Source organism: Tripterygium wilfordii, chromosome 1 (assembly GCF_013401445.1).
Source record: "Tripterygium wilfordii isolate XIE 37 chromosome 1, ASM1340144v1, whole genome shotgun sequence".
In the NCBI taxonomy this organism is placed as follows: domain Eukaryota; kingdom Viridiplantae; phylum Streptophyta; class Magnoliopsida; order Celastrales; family Celastraceae; genus Tripterygium; species Tripterygium wilfordii.
The window spans coordinates 1302462-1328123 of NC_052232.1; the positions used below are offsets into that span (position 1 = coordinate 1302462).

The 25662-nt window shown below is 37.2% G+C and overlaps 3 protein-coding genes across 7 annotated transcripts; 1 reads left to right on the plus strand and 2 right to left on the minus strand.

Annotated features, from left to right (window-relative positions):
• Positions 1-310: 310 nt before the first annotated feature.
• LOC120000175 (chloride channel protein CLC-d) lies at positions 311-9345 on the minus strand. 4 transcript variants are annotated; one of them, XM_038848118.1, is made up of 23 exons: positions 8849-9345; positions 8660-8732; positions 7755-7976; positions 7614-7660; positions 7423-7521; positions 7252-7326; positions 6281-6369; positions 5883-6023; positions 5730-5800; positions 5564-5643; positions 5274-5423; positions 4674-4733; positions 4506-4580; positions 4261-4412; positions 3407-3542; positions 3203-3334; positions 2237-2314; positions 2086-2141; positions 1921-2004; positions 1668-1824; positions 1482-1583; positions 1353-1399; positions 311-778 (listed from the first exon to the last, which is right to left on the minus strand). In XM_038848118.1, the coding sequence occupies exons 1-23, from the start codon at positions 9026-9028 to the stop codon at positions 673-675; spliced, it is 2412 nt and encodes an 803-aa protein (XP_038704046.1). In that variant the 5' UTR covers positions 9029-9345; the 3' UTR covers positions 311-672. The 4 variants fall into 4 exon arrangements, with proteins under 4 accessions (XP_038704046.1, XP_038704065.1, XP_038704060.1 ...); XM_038848137.1 differs by having other exon boundaries at positions 1358-1399; positions 8849-9028; XM_038848132.1 differs by lacking the exon at positions 311-778 and adding an exon at positions 793-924 and having other exon boundaries at positions 1358-1399; positions 8849-9028.
• An 876-nt stretch (positions 9346-10221) lies between these two features.
• Positions 10222-13786, minus strand: LOC119998328 (pre-rRNA-processing protein ESF2-like). The gene is made up of 8 exons (XM_038845634.1): positions 13475-13786; positions 12514-13068; positions 12332-12395; positions 12167-12234; positions 11794-11883; positions 11579-11709; positions 10550-10702; positions 10222-10464 (listed from the first exon to the last, which is right to left on the minus strand). The coding sequence occupies exons 2-8, from the start codon at positions 13031-13033 to the stop codon at positions 10447-10449; spliced, it is 1044 nt and encodes a 347-aa protein (XP_038701562.1). The 5' UTR covers positions 13034-13068; positions 13475-13786; the 3' UTR covers positions 10222-10446.
• Positions 13787-17697: 3911 nt separating this feature from the next.
• LOC119998314 (ARM REPEAT PROTEIN INTERACTING WITH ABF2-like) lies at positions 17698-25190 on the plus strand. 2 transcript variants are annotated; one of them, XM_038845617.1, is made up of 19 exons: positions 17698-18148; positions 18290-18447; positions 18945-19117; positions 19212-19332; positions 19413-19487; positions 19596-19690; positions 19886-19961; positions 20725-20832; positions 21225-21353; positions 21483-21551; positions 21749-21808; positions 21966-22089; positions 22225-22364; positions 22991-23054; positions 23148-23227; positions 23469-23533; positions 23624-23741; positions 23946-24070; positions 24577-25190. In XM_038845617.1, the coding sequence occupies exons 1-19, from the start codon at positions 17905-17907 to the stop codon at positions 24668-24670; spliced, it is 2118 nt and encodes a 705-aa protein (XP_038701545.1). In that variant the 5' UTR covers positions 17698-17904; the 3' UTR covers positions 24671-25190. The 2 variants fall into 2 exon arrangements, with proteins under 2 accessions (XP_038701545.1, XP_038701552.1); XM_038845624.1 differs by having other exon boundaries at positions 18002-18054; positions 18219-18447.
• Positions 25191-25662: the final 472 nt, after the last annotated feature.

Below are 25662 nucleotides of genomic sequence, written 5' to 3' on the forward strand. Positions count from 1 at the left end.
CACAATAAATTAACAGTCTACCAAAAACCTCACTGTTCTAATGGAGCTCTCTTTTTTTTCACAAAAGTCTATATATATATATATATATATATATATATATATATATATATATATATATATATATATATATATATGTATATGGCAAAGCATCTCAAAGTTTGCAATAAGAACACTTCAGTAACAAAGGAACAAGCAAATTAGTTCAACCCTTGAAGTAGGTAGAGTGGTAGACTGGTTCCCTTAAATTTCAAGATCAGTTAAAAACTAAGGAGAGCACATCGTCAAACAATAAGAATCTTACCAAAGCTCATTGCCAGAAGAAGTTTCTTTAAGAGCAAATTTACCAGTCATACTACACCAGATTCACCACCATACTGCCAACAAATAGTGTACCCTCTTGCATTGCATCAAGAAATTAGACTCCAGTTATCATTTCCGCTAGCAAATAGTTCATGTTTGACAAGATTGCATTTTCTATCACTTTATGAGAGATACAAAAGGTCAATGGTTTTGGTACATACAACCCCCACACGCAATGGCCAAAAGTTTAGTACATGAGCCCGTATTACCTTCCGCTTGGGGGGGCGGGGGGGGGGGTGTTTTGGAATTATAAATTTAGTGCCGAAAAACACAGGAAGGCAAAAAAAAAATTGTTGTGAAGAAGATTGGACCTCAGTGTCTGCCAGGAACGTGATCTTGGACTAGCAGACCATTGAGAAGTGGAGACTCAGAATCCGTATTCCTTGAGAACAATATTCTCTCATGAAGCTGTGTAGGTCTGCCATAAAAAAATGAAAGGATCAAATGATGATGAGCAGGACTGGTCTCTGTTTCATTAGGAATCTGATATGGCCAGGCCATATACTGGTGATTGGCCTTTAATAACAGTGAGGAAGGGAACTAGGAAAATTTACGCAGTCCTCCCTATTGCCATGCAAAAAAATCCATTAGAACAAGGATAGTTAATCCAACTATAGAATGCATAAATGTTCTTTTTATTACTTTTCCTTTCCTTTCTTTCCCAAAGAGATTTTCTGAGTACGACCATAAAAAAGGACATTAGCCCCATGCTCCAATGGCAATACACCCTTGTGCATGCTACGAAAAAACTCCACCAGTTGTCTGTTACATACTCTCATAAAGGTGGTCACCATTTCTGTTAAAAAGAATAAATGGAGAGCGATCCCCATTTTCTTAAGCAGCTTTTATCAAAATAAAATTCATATCGTTAACTCAGATAAAAGTGATCAATGTTTTAAAATAGCTGTGTCCTTAATGAAATATAGATCATTCTGACAACTGAATATTATATTTGTATGATTAAATTAACATGAGGAAAGCAGCATAGAGACCTTACACTGGTGGTTTGAAGCTCTACGGTACCTGCATCGTCATTATCCTGCAATACAGCGGATCAAACCTAAATCACAATGCAGTCCAATAACATAGAGAAAGGCGAAATACTGAACATGTTAGAATACCTCAATTAGCAAATCCTTTCTGGTAATCAAACCTATCACTCGAGAAGGACGAGGAACAACAAATATATGCCTCAGTCCTAATTGGCGAAAAAGATTATAAACCTGTGGCACCAGCAAGTCCAGCAGTTATACATAACAGAAATATATGCCATACTTGAAGAGGACAACTCAATATTAAGATGTCACCTTTGTTAAAGACATATCTTCAGGAATAATGTATGGAGAAGGATTCAAAAACAGTGCAAGATCTATGTACATTTCCATGTCATCTCCACTTAAATGTATATCATCTATAGAAATTCCTTTGCTGGAAGCAGGTTTCACAAATTCGCTGAAAGTGTGCCTGGATTTAGGGAGGTGAAAGTATCTTCAAGCCAACTGAAGAAAAAACCAGTGAAAAATCACAACCGATAATTAATTCCTAGCCTCATCAATGTACCTGATTGACCTAGATCCACTAGGATCACAGGGTAAAGGACTATGCTGGAAATCAACTTTACTCTGAAGAAGTACCAGCAAATGACTGCATCATAAACCAATACATGCTTCAGCTTCTGAAACATATAAATAAATATGTGGACAATGATGGCAATATGTTTTTTACCTACGAAGCACAAGTCCAATGACAAGTGTTTCCCCACTCCTTGTGTGATCAATAACCTAAGTGGACAAAAACATTAACAACAATATGTAGACAATTATAAATCCTATACATTGAAGAGAAAACATTATTTAAGCGGGAAGAAAGAGCTTACAGGGAAGCCATTGTGTTCATTGCTCCTCAAAATAGAAACAACATCTCCCACCTTAACAACACGGGGGAAGGAGACAACCTTCAATGGCAGCAGGGGAAAGTGATAAGGGAAAATATGGAATCAGAATATGGATGAGATATGAGTAGAAGAAGCAACAAAGTATAAACTGCAGCTAGAAAATATGGATGAAGGCAAAAAGCAGAGCAACAGAGAATCCATCCATAGATTAGACATTTGGAAACATAAGAGTAACAATTGCTCCATGCAGAATCCTCTCTCCGTGTTCATGATTTTTTTGGCTTTTGAAAAAAAAAGGCAGTGAAAGGGTATTTCCTTATAATATGAAAAGCATAAATGAAGACAATAAATTGCTTGCCGAAGAGTTTAACCAAACTTTTCAAATCCTCTTTTTGCAAGTTGGATAAGTCCTCAATCACTAGCTTATGTTGCCAAAAGAACCTCAACGATCATCACTTCATCATACTTGTCTATCAGAAGAAATTCTATCAAGCTGTTTTCCTCTCTCTTTCACCATCAGCTAGAGAAAGTCGGAGTTCAATATGACTCCATATCAGCAACATATTTAGTTTTAATGGTTTGAGCTACAACACTATGTGACATAACATGAAGCACAAACTAGGTTATATTTGTGCTTGCTTTTGTCAAAGGGTTGCAGAGGAGAGGCATTGACACATTGTTGACTTCAGAAGCATGTGAACTTGCTGATAAGCCATATTAAAAGGCAGAATGAAGTTTAAATCTTTGAAAACTCTGTGAAGGAACTTCCTAAACCTATAATGTACTCTATCAGAGTCGATTCCCATTTTCATAGCAAAGGTCATGTCATAGGCACATTAGACATAATCCTTCTCTATGCATCAAGGAACTGGCGTAGGTAAAAAAAGAGGAATTGATGTTCATATCGAGTTGATGCAAAAAGATTCATGAGCACGGAATAAAAATCACCTTCCGATTTCCACAGGCTTCCCGTGCTGTCATTTTTCTCATCTGATACTTAGGTCTTGATTCCAGTAAAGGAATGCCCCTCAGTTGTGCCTGTTCCTCATACAGACCTTCATTAAAAGCATCACCAACAGCCTGCCAAAGAAACAGGTCAGTATATTTATCCTGCATTCACCAGTAAATATATAATGTCATTCTGAAGCATACCTTTGATATAAGAAGAACAAGCATGATTAGTGGCAAAAGCTTCAAGTTGTTTGTGATTTCAACCATTATAACACATAGGGACACAGTCATTCGCATTGAACCTCCAAGAAAAGAAGCAGCCCCCAATAGTGCATACCTAGAATTTCGACCAAAATTTACACAAAAAATGTTAAGTCCAAGTGACATACAATACCTAACACAATTCTCCATGTGGCATAGAAGTATATGACTCTACAAGCAAACAGCATCAACAAGGGAGTAAAAAAGGAAGATGAAGGGGGAATTGGGACAGGGAAGCATTACCATCAACTAAAATGATGATGCCGCAGCTAACCAATGTACAAAGTTCAGAACACGTCGAATTACAAACACATAAGTATGTGCCAACAAGTGCACAGAGAGAGAGAGAGAGGGAGGGGGAGGGGGAGAGAGAGAGAGAGACTTTCAGGCGTGCCATAATAAGAAAACTAACTAGTCTTACTTTTGCAGAAAAATATCAATGTTTGTAAAAGCAGGAAACCTAGTAGGAACATTTTGCTCTGACATAGCTAACCTCAGAGAAGCTGTAAATTAGATATTAAAGGTACATGTATGGTTGACTTTAATAGCCTGATTTCATGATAAACTCATGCCCAAAACATCTCATATTGGAACAGTTCAAATATTCTCTCATAACCTCTTTAAAACCCATAAATCCATTCAAACTTTTAAAGGAGGTTTAAACCAAGAAAAACCATTTTCCAAGCCAATGTTCATGCCTCATACCAATGAACACACAGTAGCTTGAATACAAAGAAAGCAAGAAGCCCTATATATGATAAACCAGAGAATTTTTCAGGAGAAAACAAACTCACGTTCCCTCCTCAATGTTGAGCTTCTTGTAGAAATTAACAACAAACATGCCCACAAGACGTCCATATGTTGATCCTATCATTATTCCTGGAACAAATTGACCAGCAGGAACTGCAGTACCAAATGTCATCACTGCTAAGGTATAAAACATAACCTGACAATTTGAAGCAGAAAAGAAGATGATGACTCTGCAGTATCAGTGTACTGTTAAATTAGCCAATAGCATAAGCTAAGTTAAAAGAACTACCAAAAAGGTCAACAAACTTTGGGCACTGTACTCGTGAATTGTTTTTGCACTGAACAAATTCCTTATGGCATCATCCTGCGACAACGATATTAGTCTTATTAAAGCCTAATTTCGGTAAAAACTATGGGAGAAATCATGGAAATGACGAAGAGTTCCAAAAAATAAAACCTGAGTGTTGAAGAAAATTGTTGCAAGATCATTGTATTCCTTGTCCTTACCACAGTAGAACTGTAGACAGCGTAAAATCATAAGTATGTCCTAGATCTAAACCTAGAGATAATGCAAATAAGATATCACATACATTCCAAAGAGGACAAATTATGTGGACAACAAAATTTTGTTTAGCTTAAAGAGCAGCATAAGGCGCACAGCATTATAAAGTGCTACATATTGATAAGTGCAAAGAGAAAGCATTGGGGGTGAGCCACGTATCCTTCTCGACAAAAACTTGGGTGCTAGAGACATGGACAAAAAAAATTACAAAAAGAAAATGGCAGCCACAAATTAGCAGACTTAAGATTGTCCCAGAAACTAAGAGTTACTTTATCTTGAAAGGTTTCTTAAACTTTGATAAATAATTGATGGTTAGTTGTATCTCCTCCTTCACAAAATAAAGAACAAAGAGAAGTTCAAGCTTGAGTGACTAATTCATGATGTAATAAGTGATTACAAACAGAAACGAAAACAAATTTTTACATATCATGCAAGAGCACGTTAAGACAAAAGAAGGAATACCATAGCATAGTAGTTCCCATGGCATGAACTTACATTAACATAATTCCCATACATTCCAGGAGGTCTCGGGCAATCAATACTGGAGTCGGGATCTGATTCAGGGCATGGACTACACTTTCTTAGAAGAGGAAGTCCAAAGGAAATGATCGAGGTGATCAGAGATATGAGGCAAGCTTCAATAATCTGCAACCAACCTTTTCTTATGAGGCCTGGGAAGATAAGGGGGGAAGCATGCTGAAAGTTTAAAACTGGATGAAAGCGTATCAAGCAACAAGTTATTATAGAACAACAAACAATTAACATGATAACGGAGACCTTCTTACCTTAACTCGGTTACCTTTCTTGTGAAGAAAATTACGACGCCAGTAAGTTATATATAGGGTGAGCTGGTTAAATAAAGCCCCTGAAGAAAAGCGAAAATAAACCAATAAAACAAACAATGAAGATGTCATAAAAGGAAGCAGCAAATGACAGGCAACTGAGACCAACCAAGTAAACCTCCAATAACCCCAATTACTGCCATTGGTAAAAGCTCTTCAAAAGAGTAGTCCTCTTGACCACTATTTCAGGAAAAGGAAACAACGTTAGACAACCAGCACAAGCACGCATGAGTATTTGAGAGGAGAAAGACAAGATACTCACCCTGATATGTCCCAGATTATGAAGCCACCCGAGCCAAAATGACCACACTTTCCACTCTTGCACCACCCCATTGCAGTACGCACCACAACAGCCACAATGGCAGAAGTGAAAAAGACACGCCACATAAGTTGACTCCTCCACCTTCGAAAGCAAACACAGAGTTCTTACACAAAATGGATAGATACTACTAAAGCAAAAAAAGAGGAGTGTAAAAAGGTGGACAGGCAGGCAGATACATTTAGTCACATTATATTCGCTTGCAGTGGTTCACACAAAACATACTTCTGCAGTAATGCTATACATTACCATATTTTGTTTGTTTAAAGGAGAAATTTCTATGTACTAGACACAGAAACGTGCCAATGAAACAACAGCTATTAAAGAGGAACAAATCTTACCAAGACGTGACCTCTTCCAGTGCAAATAATACGCCACCAACTGGAGCTCTGAAGGCAGCAGCAACACCAGCTGCACACCCACAGGTCACCTTTTTCAAAAATTAGAAAAGTACAAAAATGAGCCCAATAAAGAGGCATGTCACCTCATGACAATAGGAATTTGGTAGGTCGGTAGGCACAAATAAGATGCATTGAAAGACCCCCCTGTTTTTTTCCTCCCTAAATGTAAATAAAAAGACATCCTCTTGGAAGTAAGACGAACGGAAATTTAAAGTTACAATACTTGCACATGACATAGAAGAAAAGCATTTCCAATCAATTGAATGATTACATTTCTGAATGAAAATGAATTATAATCCGTAAATTTTGAGAACATATATAACACACAACCAAGAAAAAATAGCGAAGAAATCAAATCGAATTCTAATGGGAATTTGAATCATAAAATATAGAATTTTCTGCTTTTATAACCTAGGTATGCCACCATGCCTACATATTCTCAAATTAATATATACAGCTAGACCTAATATATAAACGAAACCTGATAACATATCACGACTATTTACTATCCATAAACCTTACTGTGGCATGATACCAGCATGGTCAGTGAAGAATTCCCGGAGTGGCAAGCTTTCCAAAGGCAAACAAAATGTAAGACTAAGAAAGCTTTAAAAAGCTTAATCCAAAAGGAACTTCAAAGCTGTAAATAGAGGAAGCTATAATGGAAAAACATAGAAATAGCACATCATTCTTTCAGGAAACCCTGCAGTAAAAAATATAAGTTGCACCTTCATGAGGTTGTCATAAATGCTATTTACACGTAGCTCTAAAGAGATTACATAAAGCAGAAGCGATGAACACGACCTTGGAAAGAATGAGAGGAAGTTTTAACAATCGGAAGAATTCAGAAAATGCAATCACTTAACATATCCAAAATGCATGAATACACTGAAGATAAATTCGCTACTCACCAGATCACGCCGATCCCGATCACTTTTGAAAACTTGTAGCCACCGGGAACTTAAATGGTATTTTGTAGATCCACCCTGAATTAATAGATTTTTAAACCTTACTTGCCTGGAAAAATAAAGAAAGATGCAAAATTGATAAATTATACTTAAATCCACGCAATAAATTCTTACTTGGCCTAACAACGACGCAATACAGGCCCCAGTGTGAACTAGCGGACCTTCTTTCCCTAAAGCTAGACCACCTCCCACGGAGCCAATGCTTCCCAATATCTGCAAAGGGCAAAGAATAGATTTTTCATTTGAAGCCAACTTATAATAAAATTACAATAAACACAACAATACAGCAAGATATGTTGTCACACCTTTCCAATCAAGGTCCTAAAAAGAAGGATACCATGAATATCAACTCCTGCACATATGAACAAAACAAGTCCTTTCGAATCTCATGCTTTGAAATATAACAACATGAAAGGCTAAAAAGTGCATCCACAACTTCAAGTTACCATTTAAATAACCCTTGATTTCAGGGATACCAGATCCAGCTGCTGCTGGTGCAAATTGTGTGACAATATACACCGAAGAAAATACTAGAACCAGGTTGATTAATATGTACACCACAAAACCAGCTATATATGATTTTTGTATTATAGAAAATGTCAACTGAAACTTCCAGCCAGCAAAGTTCTCAACAGAAATATTGATGAAAACGGCTGCCAATCCAGTTCCTGAAAGCAGTCCAAGATTCAAAAGGAAATTAAACTAGCAAAAACGAAAAAGAAAAAAACAATCAAGAAAAATATTTTAAACAATGGGCAACATCGAGTATGATTAAAATGGAAATAATTTCTTTAACAAAAAAAAATGATGAGGGATGGGCATAACTTTAGCCAAATAGATTTCATTCTTATGCGAAAGATAGATAGAAGACTTTGTAAGGACTGGAAAGTGATTCTGGAAGAGAGTCTAACCACACAACATAGAATGGTAGTAGTGGACATATGGTTTAAGAAATGACCTAGAACAATATAGTAGCATAAGAGTATAAAATTAGGTGGTGAAGTGATGTATGTAACTAGTCTTCCATTACCCTACTAGCTTAAATTACGTAATTTCATCACCTCTACGACTCCTAGCTTAAATTATTTAATTTCATCAATCTCTACGACAGTATATGTAGTCATGAAAGCCTTGTTAGTTGTTACACCAAGAACACCAATTTTCAGTGCCTACCCATTTTGGGACCAACACAATACATAATAAATAGCTACTAATGTTCCATGTCCATAATTAACAAGCAAAATACTATAACAGAAACTAGGTCCTATCACTTTTAAATGGACATAGCATGCACTACGAGTCAAGGTTCTCAAAAACTTGAGATGCATAACACAAGATGCAACATCCTTACCTATGCCTATGAGGAGAGAAAGTAACCACTTCACGGCGATAAAATATCCCACATACAGCTTCCCTCTTTGAGCCTGTCAATCCCAAAGAGTCACATTCACACAATTAAGCAGGCAATCAGTCGTGAAACAATTCAACAACTACTTGATACAGAATTTAAACTCTTAAAATGCCAATAAAAAGCAGAGACCTGCTCTTCTCGGTAGGCGTAATTCTCGATGACTTCATAGTCAAGACTCTCAACACCACTTCCTTTATCGCAAGTGCTTACAAGGCCTATCCCCTCTTGATCACTGTCGTCTGCATTCGGGAGCCGAGACCAAACCAGCTTTGCAGTCTCGATTCCATTCTGCAGATGATTCGACAACATCACCGAATTCACCAATCAATCTCTTCCAACCCCCCTAAGCCCTAATCTAAGACAAAAGAAACCCTAAATTCCAAACCCCTCTCGAAGCAACAAACAATTTCTGTTGGCAAAGTATTTGAGATTCACTTTCTTACGGATCACAAAGTGAAACAAGCGTAGAATTCAATATCAAAAAGAAACGAAACAGCAGATCTCTCGCAACGAAGACAAGATACAGACAGAGAGAGATGAAGCTGACTACGGCGTAGACTCGTGATTGACTCCCCCTCTTCCTATTGACTCTCTGAATCTGAATTCTGAACTCCGTTTGCTTTGCGATGAAGTAGTGGTGGTCTTATTATTGTGTACAGCGCGGGTGCATGTGGACTCTCAATTGTTTTGCGTGATTTTCTTGATTGAACGCCTCGGACGATGACGTGGAGTACTTTCTGTGCTTGTGCGCTTTATTGAATGGTGTAGACAAAAAGGCGCACCTGTCTTAAGTCTCAACTCGCTGTCAGTGGGAATGTGACGTGTTGGTTTGACTGGACCATCAACTGCAAGGACTTTTTAAAAAACTCCAGAAACATATGCAATTCCAATACGTAAACATAACGGAACCATCACATTCAGATGTTGCAATTAGGGTGATAAAATTCTGTCCGATCTGAATCATCCAATTTGTACCACTCGAATTAAAACAAGTTTATCGATATAAGTTATATATTCAAAATTTGGATCCAAATATGAAATTTTTGTTCAGCTCAAAATAGGATTCGAGTCCAAATACGTAAATCTTGCCCGATTTACTTATCCGGACCTTAACCTGATTAAGTTATTGTCCAATTTACTTGTCTGGATTTAAACTAATCCGAATTTGATCAATTAAGTACATCCAAAATCCAATCTAGATTAAAGTCCAGACGTATAAATATTTTATAAACATGTGTTGTTATCCAAGCCGATACCACTTTGAAACCAACTTTTTTTTTCCACGCCTACCTACAATTTGCAAACAATCAAAATTCTCAGAGCCGATCCAAATGTGGCTGCTTATCCTGTCTTGAATGCAATCATGTAGCAAAGGACATGTACCTCCTCTTTGTTGAGATTTATCATTAATTTAAGATTAAAATAACATGTTAAATACCATCGGAGTGTGGGCTGGGAACATTGGCCCGCTTTTGTTGGGTTTGGCTACGTGACATCATATAGGCCGCAAGCCCACACATAGAAAGGCCCACTTGCATTAAAAAATATATTAAAATTTCTTTGAAAAATTGAAATTCTGGATAAGAAAAGAACAGAAAATAACTGAAAAATACAACGCTGTGCAGTAATATCATCAAAACACTTGCTTAACACTGACACAAAAAACACTTGCTTAAATTTTGGCTCATCAACTTGAACACACAGGATCCACAACTTAAGCTTGAAAGCTAAGAACCACCAAATACCTGTGAAACACATTTTTCAATAAGATTCAGGGATCAAAACAATGACCAAACATTTGGAAGTTATTATATACGGAAAATGACTCACCCCAGCCAGGACCTCTATAGAGAGTCGAGGTTTGTTTTGTGTTGCATCATCTGAAAATAGTTTATTCTGCGGGAATTGACGAATCACCTTGGGTGCCTTCGGACTAGGAGGGTGTTGAAGATTGTCTCCCAACAACCGTGGGAGTTTTTGTTTCTACAGATAATGGATGAAAGATATGTTATTTCACATGCTGTGGAGACAAAAGCATAATAGTAATTATAGTGACTGCACTACACAGACACATGATACAATTTTGTTGAAGAGCACACACTGACCATTAAGAACAAAATAATATGGCACTAACAAAAGAATGTAAAGTGAAGTGTTTTTCTTTATGATAGCATAGATGAAGACACACAAATTGACACCGAAAAAGTATACTAAACAAGGCTTCAAAGTAACTAGGCTTCCCTGGTATGAAAGTAAGCGGTAGGTGGTAAGAAGACTAGCTCGGGCTTAAAAGCTTTCACTGTGTTCGCATAATCAAGCACTGATATAGAACATTTCTTGTAAATTTAGGAAAAGAAAATTCGTCAATTCTCATAAGAACTAAAACTGATTCCACACAGGAAAACATATCCTAAACATTCTCAGCATATTTAAAGCCACAACTGCATGTAATGATTGGAATCCTCTCCATAAAAGAATATGTGATGCTGAGGTATAGATAACAATTCCTTGAAGACAACAATCCATTCAATCAAGATACTAACAATTTCTTTGCTCATCTTAATCTATGGGAAATGCTTGATTAGGAATTTCGAATACCAGCTCGTAGGTTTGAACTTCATGCTTAATATGTTTACCATCTGTAATAATGAAAATTAGCCGCGACAACCATCTCTGCTCATTGGGCATTCTTAAATGGGTTACAAAAGGGATTCAAAGCTTTTACAACAAAAGTATGTCAATCAATAAACTTGGCAATGTTAAATTGCATCTAATGCACCAACTATAAAGTAAATGATAATAATACTACAGAAACTACAGAAAGTGATACAAGAAATTATTTCCATCAGTATTCAGTACCTTCTTCAATCGTTCCTCTATCGAACTCAAAGCTCGGGATTGATCAACTTTAGCGAGGTAGAAGTTCCTCTCTCTATTTGCTGCTGATATTTCTAAAGCTAATTTTTGCTCCCGAATGGCATTTTTGTAAGCTGCATCAGACACATCTTAACTTAGATGGGAGGAACTGCTTAAGCCCCAATCAGCACAAAACAATAGAAAGATGAGTTCTGTACCAATCTCTTCAGTAAGATCATCCCACTTGAATTTACTCAAGTACTTGATATTCCAAAGGTCAAAATAGAATTGTGACCTCTTCTTTCCACCTAAAAGACAAAATAAAAGGAAAATTGGGGGTGCAGGACAAGTAAAAAGGTCAAGACAAAACCAGAGCCAAAGCCAAAAAGGATTGACTTCCCCATAAAGAAATCAGAACTAAATGAAACGAAATCATACGTCAAAAAGAGAACCTTGATCACAACATGTTTCAGTAGTTTCTTTCATTGCAAAGTCAGTAACCACGAGTTAAAATGAGTATATTGAAAAGCAACAACAAATTACAAATGAAAATTAAATGATAAAAAATTAAATATCAGAACTTGTACTTACCCATTTGTTCACCGTTCAACAAATTAGCAACCCTCTTAGCAACACTTTTATTGGTAAATTCAACCCACCTACAAAGTACAGACAAGTAATTATTATATTCCGGCCAAAAAAAAACTTAACGCATCTTTTAAAGGCCAGGCAGAGAGTAATTTCGACTAAACATACCCTTCAGAAAATTCTTGTCCACGAAACCCACCAGCTTTTTTACGACGCACTTTAGCTGTAGTATCTGTATATCATGTTCAATTGATCAACCATGGGACCACATAACCCAATTTCAGTTACATATAAAGGCATAAAGCAACTGAGACATTAAGAACAAACATCTAAAGTTACTGATGAATGACCTTCAGGTGCAAGATAGATCCTCTGTATTTCTCCATATTGGGATAGAATATGACGAAGCTTCACATGATCCATTTGGGGAGCAATGCGACTCAAATAGCAAACTCCTCGCCTATCAGCCTTGGCCGCTTCTTCCAGCAACCACTTCTTCTTTCTGTGTTTTCTAACATCTGCTTTTCCATCATCTGATTCTTGATTCTTCTGTCCCAGAGGACCCACTCCATTAATCTCTTCTTTCCCAGCACCCTCAGCTACTTCCTTTAAAAATTGTTTTTCTTCTTCCTTTCCCCTGTTTTCAGCCACTGCATTCCCCTTTTTTGAAGTATCTTTCTCGACAGATTTTTGTCGTTCCACCAACTCCGCTGTTTCTGTTAGCATCATCTTTTTCTTATTCTTTTTATGTTTACCCACCTTTTTGTTCCCTCTTTCTTCTTCAGCATTCATAGTTTCAATTAACATTATTTTCTCCTCCTTAATCTTCTCCTTTTCAGCCCTCTCATTATCCTCTTCTAAGTAGCTCATTTTTTTTCCTGACCTTCTACTTGTTCCCAGTCAGTCAAAAATCAACAAAAATAAAAACAATACATCATAAAATAAATAAATAAAAACTGAATGAAGCACCGGGATCTCAAAATTGATTAGCTCCAACAGCAAACTGTGGACAAAGTATAATTTCTGTTTCACTGTCTAATATAATTCCACATCATCCGCGTTGTACATCCATCCAAATATGAACCCCAAATAGGCAATAATATCAATCAACTGCAATGTCATCCCCAAAACTACTCATTTATCATATAAAAGAACAAAAGAATAGATGGAGGCAGAAATTACATGATATTTACTCGAATTCAAAGTGAGGTGACTTCGTTAGGTGTATATATATTTATATGTCTGAGATTTCGACTGTATGTATGACAGCAATATTTTCTGTTGCAGTGGCTGTTGATTGAAACTACATACCTTCCGCTCCTGCTGGAAACTTCGTTAATGGTCTCCGAATAACTTGAAGCTGCAATGAAGGGAGAGGGGAGAAGAGATAGAGCTACCTGTCACAAAATAAGCCAAGTGAGCAACTGAAACCCTTACCGGCGTGATCGAGTTTCAGATCGGAAGTGAGACGCGATTAGGGTTTGCGAGAGGGGAAAAAGCGTAAAGCTAGTCGATGCAGGGGAGAGAGGAAAAACAGAGAAAGCAGAGGATAAAACGAAAGAGACGCTGGTGCCCAATGTGTCGATGGAGCGAGGTTCGCCGGGTTTATGCGCCGATGCCTGAGTCAAAACTCAAAACTTGGGAGGTTCTTTTGAGTATTTGGACCAGGCCCACTAACTGTACTAGGCCAACTACCTGTGAGCCCATTTTTGCAAGTAATACGTGGGTTTAGTCTTGGAGTGGAAGAAAAAATGACAATGTTAGAGACATTCAAAAAATTTGATCTTCAAAAATTTTCCGAATCTATGTAACATTAAAATATGTGTTGATTAAAAACACACATGTCTAACACACTTCACATCCAACATTTTATATTAAATGAGAGTCTTTTGGGGGTCCCAAGTATTATTCACAAAAAAAATATGTTTCAGATCGGTTATGGATTGAACAACATCACATGTTTACAAGGTAAGTATGCTCCAACACCATAAAAAGGTATTTTTACAAGGTAATTCGTTCATTAACAATTTCGCATACTTTTGTGCTAAGAGCTTTGAAGCCTCAGGTTCTTAGTATGTGTCTTCTTGTTTTTTGACTCAAGCATCGAAGGGTCTTTCCTAATGAAAACACTTTGGGTTTGATCTCTTAGCCTTACGTTTGTTCATCTTCTCAGCCTCAAAGTCCACTGTACTCCACTTGGTTTAATCTATCTGAGACATCTAGTAAGTCAAGACAAATTTACTCCTCATCAGACCTGGACCCGATTTTAAACAAGACAAAAATTTTGTGTTTTGACCCAGATTTCGAACATATAACTTATTTTCAAATTTAATTTAATCCGACTAGGACAAATTCGAACATCGGAATCGGATAGAGTTTTGTTACCCCTAGTTCAATCTGATAAACGGAACAAAGCTCGATCGATGGGGCTCAGCCACTTGAAGCGAGGTTGAAGGTTATTGTTTAAACTTCAAAAGTCCGAAGATTGTCCATTGTAGGGTTCGATCAAAGTCGATCCAATGTTGTGCAATCGTTAATGACCTGTTAACCTCAAAAGTCCAAGTTGGTTAGTATAGCATGACCGATTGACAGTGAGGACTGAGGAATGCTACCATAAAAAAATGCAAATAAAATGCAATTGCGCTGCAGTTATCATAACAATTATTATAACTTATAATGTTATTGGTTTGATTCCAATCATACCAATTAGTAGAATTTATAATTTCTTTTTATTTGTTTCGATTTCAGTTTGGATATCCTAAACCCGAAATGAAAAAACTCATCCGAAAATCATGACGATTTGAAGATAAAAATACATTTCCAAATCTTATAAGATCGATTTTTAATTTTTAATTAATCAAATATCTACAGGATATTCCCGAATTGATTTTTTTTTTCCATCCCTAACCTTTGCTCTCTACTCTTGTCCGTTTGCCATCATGTTTCGCAGTGAATGATTCAGCTACTGTCTTTTCATTATTAAAGGTACTGAAAAGTGGAGCTGAGCTATCTCCATTCAATTTTGTTCATTTATTTATTTTTGAGTTATTTTGGTTGTTGGGTTTTTTTTTTTTTTTTTGAATTTTGACTTCCTAAATTCCTAATACTTCATTATTTATGTGTGTTTGGTTGCTTAAATGATCCATGTGGCAAGTTCAGCCTTGCTTGGACAAGGCGGTGCTATTATATATTTGTGTAATGAATAATAGTGCATCATTCATGGATTACCATGGAAGTTGTTTTTTATTTTTTTAAAACTATCAATTATGATTTTCTACCAATGTTATAAAAACCATGCTGGACATAAACCCGAGCGGGGACTGGGCCAATGGTTCACTTGTTCAACCAATACGTCATCAGTCGAATCGCATGATTAATTTAAAAAATAAAAATATTAATATTAAAAATTTTGCTAAAAATAAATATCATATGATCATTCATAAAAATATAAAAAATTAGAAAATCAAGTTCATGTCACTTACGCATTTCTAATACAGAACAATATACCCAATACATGCAGAAGTCAAATTTCACAAAGAATATATAACAAAAAATTCTCAAAATATTTTGAAGAATAGTTCGGTTTTACCGGCACGATTAACGGTTTTTTAAAAAACCATCAAATTTTATCAATTTTTCTCGACTTGATTGTTTAACTGGTATTTTAACTAAACCGTGCCGACTTAGTGATTGATCAGCGATTTTACAGTCAACCAGCCAACACGGTTCAATTTTTATAACACCGTTTCAACTAGGGATGGCAACAGAGCGGGGCGATGGCAACAGAGCGGGGCGGGGGCGGATCATGGTCGCCCCGCCCCCGCCCCGCACCTCCAGGTGGCGCCCCGCCCCGCACCTCGGGGCAACTTTTATGCCCCGCCCCGCCCTACCCCGCGGATCCCCGCGCCCCCCCGCCCCTATCAACATCTTTGAAAATTGTAAAATTAAATTACACATTCTAGGATTCGAATATGGGACTTCTAGGTGGGAAAGTAATGAACTAACCAACAAGCCCAAGCTATTTTCATGTTACACTTGCCAACTAATTAAATTATTATCTTTACATACCACCTATTATATTTTTAACACCATTAAATAATTTTAGTTTTACTTAATGGTATTGATTTTAAAGTTTATATTATACACATCTATAGTTTTAAATTGTTTAATTTTATACTTTATTTTATTAAATCTTAGTGTCTTAAAGATTTTATCAACATTAATGAGTAGAGGGTCATATTATGGCTTTAGGGTTTAGTGCTTAGGTTTAGGGTTCAAAGCCTTTAGGGTTTAGAGTCGTTAGGGTTTAAAGCCTTTAGGGTTTAGAGATTTAGGGTATTTAAGGATTTGGGGTTTAGGGTTTAGATTAGGGTTTTGGAGATTAGGATTTGGGAGTATAGGGTCATATTTAACTTAAGATTTAGGGTCCTATATTTTTATCAATATCAATTCAATTGACTTAGGGTTTAGGAATTATTTATATTGGATTAATTATATGGTTTAGGGTTTAGCGCTCAGCTTTAGGGGTTAGGGTTTATGAATTATTTAGTACTTAGGTTTAATGGTTTAGGGTTTATGGATTATTTAGTGCTTAGGGTTTAAGGATTATTTATATTGGATTAAAACTAAGCATTCAAATCTCTATTTTGACATTATTAGTTTATTACTATATTAGAATCAATGTGTTCAAAATTCAAATAAAGTCAATTTAAGTTAGGGTTTAGGAATCTTAAATTATTTTTTATCAACATCACTTCAATTGAATTAGGAGTAGACTATATTTAATTTAAGATTTAGGGTTTTATGTTTTTATCAATATTTATTCAATAATCAATCTAATGAAGAGTATAGGAGTATTGTAAATATTATGTATAGGGTTTTAATGTTTAAGTACTTAAATCTTATTAAAGAAGTTTAAGGGTTACTTTGATTTTAATAATAATATCAAATTAATAAATGTTTAGATAAACAAATATTTATCTATATTATAAAATAAATCTTATATATATATATACATATACATATATATACTATGTACATAAACATTTATTGCGGGGCGGGGTGCGGGGTGGGTGTGCGGGGTGGGTCGGGTCGGAGCGGGAGGCATATCCGCCCCGCCCCTGCGCGGGTTGAAAATTTTTGCCCCCATCCCCGCCCCGCACAAGTCTCGGATCGGAGAAAATCCGTGCCGGTCGGGACGGGTCGGGCACAAATTGCCATCCCTAGTTTCAACTAGCGTAAACCAAAATTTGTTTTCTATATGGGCCACGGAAGTCCAATGGACAGGCCGGCCGCATTGCCCTCCCCTTCCCTGCCGACTAGGGCTTTAAATGATTAATATGTAAATAAAAAAAATCCGCGCTCGCTGGGTTGAGGGGGCTCTCTTATTCCTCGTGTTAGTCAGATGCGATGGGCCCCAAAGATGCAAGTAACTGGTTCCGCAGTATTGTCATGGGCCCGGCTTCCTCGGTGTGGCCCAGTTGCGTATGCTAGCATCTTCTTCACTTTACTCTCATATTCAGATGGGAGCGTATGCAGAACCGGAAAATATTGTGCCGGTTTGAAATCCGACATATTCAATTTTCTCGGAAAAAGAAGAAAGAAAAGAAAATCTCAAAATCACAAAAAAAAGAAGAAAGTATCAGATTTGAATTCCCAAAGTACCCCTGATCTGTATCTGTTCAAATCCCCATTTTCCACTACTTATCAGCCTCTCTCTCTCGGTCCCTCTCCCTCTGTTGATGGAGTTGCATAGGCGCGAAGATCAGGGTCTCTCCTCGGAGAGGAAAGGGCAGAAGCGGAAACTGGAGGAGGAGATTGATGAGGAGCGAGAGATCTCGATGGCCTCCGGTGATGCGCGGCAGGCGTTACTGTCTGAGGTGGTTGCCCAGGTTAATATTCTTAACTCCGCTTTTTCTTGGAACGAAGCCGACCGAGCCGCTGCAAAGCGCGCCACGCATGTCCTCGCTGAGCTCGCCAAGAACGGTGCTGGATAATCCTCTGACTGCTTTGTTAGATTTTGAACAGTTTCTTATTTTATCTCTTTAGTGTGTAGGACGTGTTCTTGCTCTTTCCATCAAGATCTCTTTATGTTACTTTATTGTTCACGAGTTAGGATTGTCGCAGAGGAAGTCGTAAACGGGATCGTTGAAGGTGGTGCGGTCCCTGCACTAGTGAAGCATCTGCAGTCCCCGCCGCCGGGCAAAGATGACCGTGGCCTCAAGCCGTTTGAGCACGAGGTCGAGAAGGGGAGTGCGTTCGCTTTGGGGCTCCTTGCCGTAAAGGTTATTTGATCGCCTGTTTTAATCTGGAATTTGCTTTTTATTCCTTGTATCTGCTTTTTTTATATCAGGTATTGAGAAGGTTGGTTATCGTCTTGGTTATTTTTATTTCCTCATACATTGATGAAAACCTTTTGATATCATCTAGTAAAGTTAGAGCTGAGAGCTTTTCCAAAATGAAATAGATAACTTGTATGAGTGAACCGTGTGATGAAGTTGCAAACGAATATAAATTAGAGCTGGAACTGCAGTTTGCAATGAATGAAGCATTCAGATGCCAACCTTCTTGATTCAAAGCATGTGGACTGCAGAATTTGTAATGCAACTGTAGGCTTTCATTTGCTGTTTCGTTTCTTGGAGGATATCTAATGAACTATATACAATAGAACAAAGAATAACTCTAAAGCCAAGAAGGCCAAGCAAAGAAAGCTATTTAAATAATGATGAAATTCTGGCAAAGTGGTAGCACTCTAATATTACAACGTGATTGCTGTTTACAGCCAGAGCATCAACAACTTATAGTTGACAATGGAGCTTTGTTGCATCTTGTGAATCTGTTGGACAGACACAATGATGGTTCTAGTTCTCGGGCTGTGAATAGTGTCATCAGAAGAGCGGCGGATGCTATCACTAATCTTGCTCATGAGAACAGCCGCATCAAGACCCGTGTTAGGTTTGCAAATTTTTCGAGTGCGTTATAGCTTTTGTGGTTTTAATGTTTGGAATTGGGTACACGGCCTTATGAATCATCCTTATTTGATATAAAGGTTGGAAGGTGGGATTCCTCCTCTTGTTGAGTTGCTTGAACTTACGGATACAAAGGTGCAACGAGCAGCTGCCGGAGCTCTGCGGACCCTTGCGTTTAAAAATGATGAGAATAAGAATCAGGTATTGACTCTTGTAATGATTTGGTTTCTAGTGTTGATTTTTGAGTATTGGTGGTTAATGCGGTGTCTGTGATGTTGCAGATTGTTGAATGCAACGCTCTTCCGACACTCATTCTAATGCTGCTATCTGAGGATGCTGCTATCCACTATGAAGCGGTAGGAAATTATCAGAGAGCTGTATAGCTTTTGAACTTTTCACTGATTAAGGAGTTTGATTTACCGATCACGTTAACAGCAGCATCTGATGTTTTCTGATGGTTGCAGGTTGGTGTGATTGGAAATCTGGTACATTCATCACCAAATATTAAGAAAGAAGTTCTTAGTGCCGGAGCTTTGCAACCAGTTATTGCTTTGCTCAGGTAAATGCAATTAGTATTTTAACTTTATGATACCTTCATACTTGGTTTAGCATACTTCTTTTCTTTTTATTTTATATGCATATAAATATTTCTGGGCAGCTGACTGCAGAAACTGTCCCTTTTCCTTGTAATATCTTTCCCCACTTTGTTCTGAGTTATCATGTTCTATTCTTAAGTTGTGTTATTGGATGACAGCTCTTCCTGCTCTGAAAGCCAGAGGGAGGCAGCTTTGTTACTTGGACAATTTGCTGCGACAGACTCAGATTGCAAGGTGCATTGAGGATTGTCTTATATCCCCTTTTATTATTATTATTATTATTATTCTCATTTTTGGTTCAATGGAATTTCCTGTTGCTATGTCTAACTGTCAAGAAGAACGCAAAAAAAAGTAAGGAAAATAAATATATAATTGTACTGGATTGGATGGTTCTTTGATAACATCCCCCCTCCTTCTGCTCCTCCTTTTCCTTTTTTTTTTCCCCCTTCTTCTTTTCGTTCTCTTCATCCTTTTAGCTGGAAAAAATAGTGTCAAGTGTTATTACTTAAGGTGATAGAATAAGCATTGTGATGTAAACATCGTTCGTGAATTCCACATCGGTGGATTAGGTTCCAAGTTGCAGTATATAAGTGGGTCAATCCTAACACTAGTTAACCGGTTTTCTAGTGGGTAGTTAGGGCCTGCTTGTTGCTGGGCTTGGGCTTGGATTTACATCAGAGCAGGTTTCGAAAACACGTGTCAGCCGGGGCCCGGAGGGGTAGCAGCGGCGTGTCGTAGAGGGTGTGAATGATGTAAACATTGTTCGTGAATCCCACATCTGTGGATTCAGGTTCTAAGTTGCAGTATATAAGTGGGCCAATCCTAACACTAGTTAACCGGTTTTCTAGTGGGTAGTTAGGGCCTGCTTGTTGCTGGGATTGGGCCTGGATTTACATCACATTGTCTGCTTTAACCATTCCAACTTCCTTGAATTTGCATCAAATGTTGATTCTATTTGGTTTGAGTTTTGTAATTCAAATAAGTGAGAAATATGCAGGTCCACATTGTACAAAGGGGTGCTGTCGGACCTTTAATTGATATGCTTCAGTCTGAGGATGTGCAGTTGAGGGAAATGTCAGCCTTTGCATTGGGCAGATTGGCACAGGTTACTATCTTTTCTGTTCTTTAATTTTTTTTGTTGAGTTCAATGTTTCACAACTCCACTAAGTAGTGTTCCCTCCAAGAAAGTGGATTTTTTTTCCTCGAAAATAAGTCTGTTTCAACATCCTCACTTTGTGTCATTGTGGACGTTGTAATTTATACAAAATTTACCTTATAATGTCTAGAATGCAGAATTGAGTCATGTGAAGTAACTTACTTTTATACCATTTTATTTGAATGTATAATTTATAATTTCTTGTACATTTCTTAGCAGTTAGCAAAAATCTAAAACTAAAGTGTGGAGAAATTATTCATTAGTAGGTTGAAATAAATATTTGCAACCCGTTTTGGAATAATAGCTCTACTTTAATTTGACAAAAAGAAATTCATTTTCAGGATGCACACAATCAAGCTGGTATAGCACACAGTGGCGGCTTACTGCCATTGCTGAAACTTCTAGATTCCAAAAATGGGTCTCTGCAACATAATGCTGCATTTGCACTTTATGGCCTGGCAGACAATGTGGTATGTTACTCTATGGATTCATATTATTGTTGATGAGAGTCTTTGAATATCCTGATGACCTAGTTCATCGAGAATTCCTTTGAGAAACTTCAGATGTAATCTTATGTGTTATTTTATCTTATCCCATAGGATAATGTATCCGATTTTATTAGGGTGGGAGGTGTCCAGAAGCTGCAGGATGGAGAGTTCATTGTGCAGGTATGTTCATTTTTCTGTTCGTCTTTAACATAGCTATTATTTCTTCTCCTCCATGATATGTTCCTCACCACTGATATCAAAACTACTAGTATGTATAATTGCACACGTAGAACCCTGGATGAATTCCTGGTGATTGATTTGTTACTTACTTGCTTAATGGTTGTACCATGATGTAGATCTGGCTAATGTACTTGCAGGCAACTAAAGACTGTGTAGCCAAGACTTTAAAAAGATTAGAGGAGAAGATTCATGGCCGGGTAAGTTGTACACTAGTTGCTTTTTTTCTCCTTCCATTTGCTTTGTCTTTTCCTTATTCTTTGTAAATAAGTAAATCTGTTGGTTTCATAATGGCATAATGTCTCATAAAATTTCTATGCAGCTTTTGGAAATGTAATCCATCAATTTTTAATGTAGGTTTTAAAACACTTGTTATATCTGTTGCGCGTAGCAGAGAGGTCTGTCCAAAGGCGCGTCGCTTTGGCGCTAGCTCATCTTTGTTCTCCAGATGATCCAAGAACAATATTCATCGACAACAATGGCATGTCATTCTTTGTCTTTCGCCTGCGAATTTTTTATTACAAAATCAATGTTCTGGATCAAGGGCCTATGTAATAAGATAAATGTTAATGCTGGTCTCGTCAGCAGTTGCTCAGTTAACTGGTTTAAAATGCAGGATTGGAATTGCTTCTTGGGCTTCTTGGTTCTACGAACAATAAACAACAACTTGATGGTGCCGTGGCTCTCTATAAGCTGGCCAACAAAGCAACAACTCTATCCCCTGTGGATGCAGCTCCGCCATCTCCGACTCCACAGGTAATCTTCCGTTGTGTAACTCCTTGTTACTGTTACTCACTGTTTATAAGGATTTGCAAATGCCAATTTTAGTGTCCATGGGCAAAATAATTGAACTTGATGAAGCAATAGATAAAATAAGTACTTGGTGAATCCACGTGTATGTTTATTAAAATTGTGATTTCATTGGGGTTTGAATAACTAGAAATCTAATCAAATGGATTTCTAGGTTCTTTCGAAAGCTGAAAAACTTAATCCACCTTTTTTTTCCCCAAACAAACACAGCGGTCTACAGTCTGCGATTACAAATTAGGGAATTCTGTCTGGCAGGAAAAGAAAAGGAGCATAAAAGGGAACTGACAATGAAAAAATAAAAGTGCTAACTGAGTATTTCCAGTAGTTTGAAAGCATTTACTTGATCTTCCATAAACTCAAATTTCTGAACCTGCTCACCTTAACTGAAGGAGAAAATTTTCCAAATACTTGAACGTCTTTGACTATTTGTTGGGGCCTGCTAAATTTCATAGTTGAAAGTTTAAGCATGTGTTCTGCACTTTAAAATTTTTGCCAAATCCAGTTGTTATTTTGAAGATGCTATTTAAGTTATTTGAATTGGTGCCTGAAATGACAGATTACTCTTATTGTAGGTCTATTTAGGGGAGCAGTATGTGAACAATTCAACTTTGTCTGATGTTATCTTTCTAGTTGAAGGTATTAAATAATTTTTTCAAAGATAATTTCTTGCAATTTGTACGGCTATGAATGACATCATTGATTATGAGATTATCATTTATTTTTCCACAGGAAGACGGTTCTATGCCCACAGAATTTGCCTACTTGCTTCTTCAGATGCATTCCGTGCGATGTTTGATGGTGGCTATAGGGTGATTTTCTCTTTACATTATATAGTGTTCTTCAAATTATGCATCTTGGGGCCTCGTTTTAAGTTTGACATACATCTCATCCTTTGTTTTTTTGGCATCTAGATTTTTTTCCGCCTTGTGCTTTGCTCTGTGTCAATGGCTGGATAGTTCATAATTGTAGCATAAACTGTTTTATCGTTTGAAACTAATCACACATTATTGAACAGATTTCTTATTTTGCACTTGTTGTCATGTTTTACAGGAAAAGGATGCAAGAGACATTGAAATTCCCAACATTAGATGGGAGGTTTTTGAGTTGATGATGAGGTTTTATAAGTTCTATGGTCCTCCCAAGTTTTTTGGAAATCCTAGTCCATGTAATCTTAAAATTTATTTGGTTTTATTTCCGTTCAACAGATTTGTATATACTGGGTCTGTGGTCGTTTCACTTGATATTGCGCAAGATCTTCTAAGAGCAGCAGATCAGTATCTCTTGGAGGGACTAAAGCGACTTTGTGAATATACCATTGCACAGGTGAGCTGTGGCCTGTGTGCAGCCTAGTTCATCTGCCCTTAGAAGTTAGAAGTATAGTGTCGAGCAAGTAGGTGTAACTGTTGAGTTCTATGGCGGTGAACTCAATGGCATCAGTTATAGTGATCCTGCTACTGTTAAAAAATATGCTAGACATGCTTGTATTTCAGAGGGTGGATATCTGATGGCTGTTATTTTCCACTTCAGGATATATCACTGGAAAATGTTGCAAGCATGTATGAACTCTCAGAAGCCTTCCACGCTGTGTCACTGAGGAACACATGCATTTTGTTTATCCTTGAACAGTTTTATAAATTGAGTCGGAGGCCTGGGTATGTGCTCCCTCTAACTGGTTTTTGTTCCGACTATTCTCAGTGGTCAGTACTTTCATGTGAATTTTTTTGTATTGCACCATAAGAGGATGGGGATATCTTGATATATATTGGAAGTTGCAATGTGGGTACCTGCTAAGGTAAATTGTTCAAATGTACTAATTCTGAAGAAAAAATCTTGGTAGATTGTTGTTGGGGAGGTTTAAGAACCGTTTTGAGACAAGCGTATACCATTTGCTGCTTTGGACTATTTTTAGGTTGCTTGTTTTTTTGAACTGGAATGTTTGAAGCTATAGCTGAGAGATGTATGCAACGTAACAAAAGTGTAATATTTTAGATAATTAGATTGTCACGTTTTTTGGAATTCATTTTGTTTAATGCTTTAGCCTTCTAATTTTGGGAACTTGCTGTGTACAGTTAGAGATGATGTTTATTTTGTCTCATGAACAGTATACTTGACATGTAAACTTTTGAAAACTCATAAATTTGTGTTGAAAATTTTTCAGGCATTCCCAACTGATGCAGCGTATCTTACCAGAGATTCATGATTACTTTACCAAAGCACTTACCAAACCTAACCCCCACACCCTGCGCTTGTAGAAGGCTTGCCATTGATTCTTGATCTCTAACTAAAACCATTGTACAGAAAATGGTAGATCTCGTTGTTCTTGAGCCATTTGAAGGTTCCCTTAGATCGGTTGCAGCAGGGCTCATTATCAGTCCTGATGCTGGAGTTATGATGTACGCGAGCTGTAAGTTGTTTTTTTTATTCCATTGTTTTAGATCTTGCAGGAATATGGCCTTCACCAACGTGTTTTTTTTTAACTTCTATGTACCGTGTTGGTTGTACGACTCAATTCTTCCCTAAACCAGCTGAATGGCTTTCAGTAAAAGATGCATCTTTTTCTATGCTAATGTGCAATATCAGATCTCTTATTGTTTGCTGAGAAGGTGTCGTTATAGTACTAAATGCATTACTATGCATGCAAAATGTGAGAGATGATGTAAAAGAAGGTTTTGCCTTTTGGTTCTGTACGATGTCTTCTATGAATTGTTGAGCGATTCAGGGCATAATTACAAAATTTCAGGTCTCATTGAGACCTCTGTCTTCTGCCAATTATTTCTTTCCCCCTTAACTTTTGACAGGATTCTTTATTAAAAACTTGTGTGGATGAATTATTCTTTATTAAAATTTTATTTGAGAAAGTGACGATTTTGTCTCTTATTTTTTTGAAATGTAGTGAAGAGAGATGGTTGGAAAATGGGAGACTGGAGAGTCAAAACTAAATTTATCTTGTTTTGGTGAGCCATAGCAAAGGAAAAAGATTGTTCTAAAAATGTGGGGCCCACGTGGTCTTCTCACTTGTTTAAAGGTTTAAGCTCAATCCAACTGCTCTACCAAACGGATCTATTGAGTCTCATAACAAACACACTCACATCTATAAGTAAATAAATACTAGGTCAATAAAAATTAAGTCAACAAATTTATATGTAACAATACATTTTGTTTGCCGCAATAAATTTATGCCGTTGTGGTTGCTTAGTGAAAGAGCAACACAATGGTGGTTTTTTGATGGGGAATGAGTAATGTA

Bases quoted from the DNA above. Each gene is read 5' to 3' on its own strand.
- LOC119998314 (XM_038845617.1), top strand. From the start codon at position 17,905: ATGGAGTTGCATAGGCGCGAAGATCAGGGTCTCTCCTCGGAGAGGAAA. The intron at 18,149-18,289 runs GTGCTGGATAAT...GGATTGTCGCAG, and splicing joins CGCTGAGCTCGCCAAGAACG to AGGAAGTCGTAAACGGGATC. The intron at 20,833-21,224 runs GTTACTATCTTT...ATTCATTTTCAG, and splicing joins CATTGGGCAGATTGGCACAG to GATGCACACAATCAAGCTGG.
- LOC119998328 (XM_038845634.1), bottom strand. From the start codon at position 13,033: ATGAGCTACTTAGAAGAGGATAATGAGAGGGCTGAAAAGGAGAAGATT. The intron at 12,396-12,513 runs GTCATTCATCAG...CATGATATACAG, and splicing joins GATCTATCTTGCACCTGAAG to ATACTACAGCTAAAGTGCGT. The intron at 11,884-12,166 runs GTAAGTACAAGT...TTTGTCTTTTAG, and splicing joins GTTGAACGGTGAACAAATGG to GTGGAAAGAAGAGGTCACAA.
- LOC120000175 (XM_038848118.1), bottom strand. From the start codon at position 9,028: ATGTTGTCGAATCATCTGCAGAATGGAATCGAGACTGCAAAGCTGGTT. The intron at 5,424-5,563 runs GTAAGAAGGTCT...GGTTGGTTGCAG, and splicing joins AGAAAGGTAACCGAGTTAAG to ATTATTGAAGCTTGCCTCAT. The intron at 3,543-4,260 runs GTGAGTTTGTTT...TCGAAATTCTAG, and splicing joins CTCAACATTGAGGAGGGAAC to GTATGCACTATTGGGGGCTG.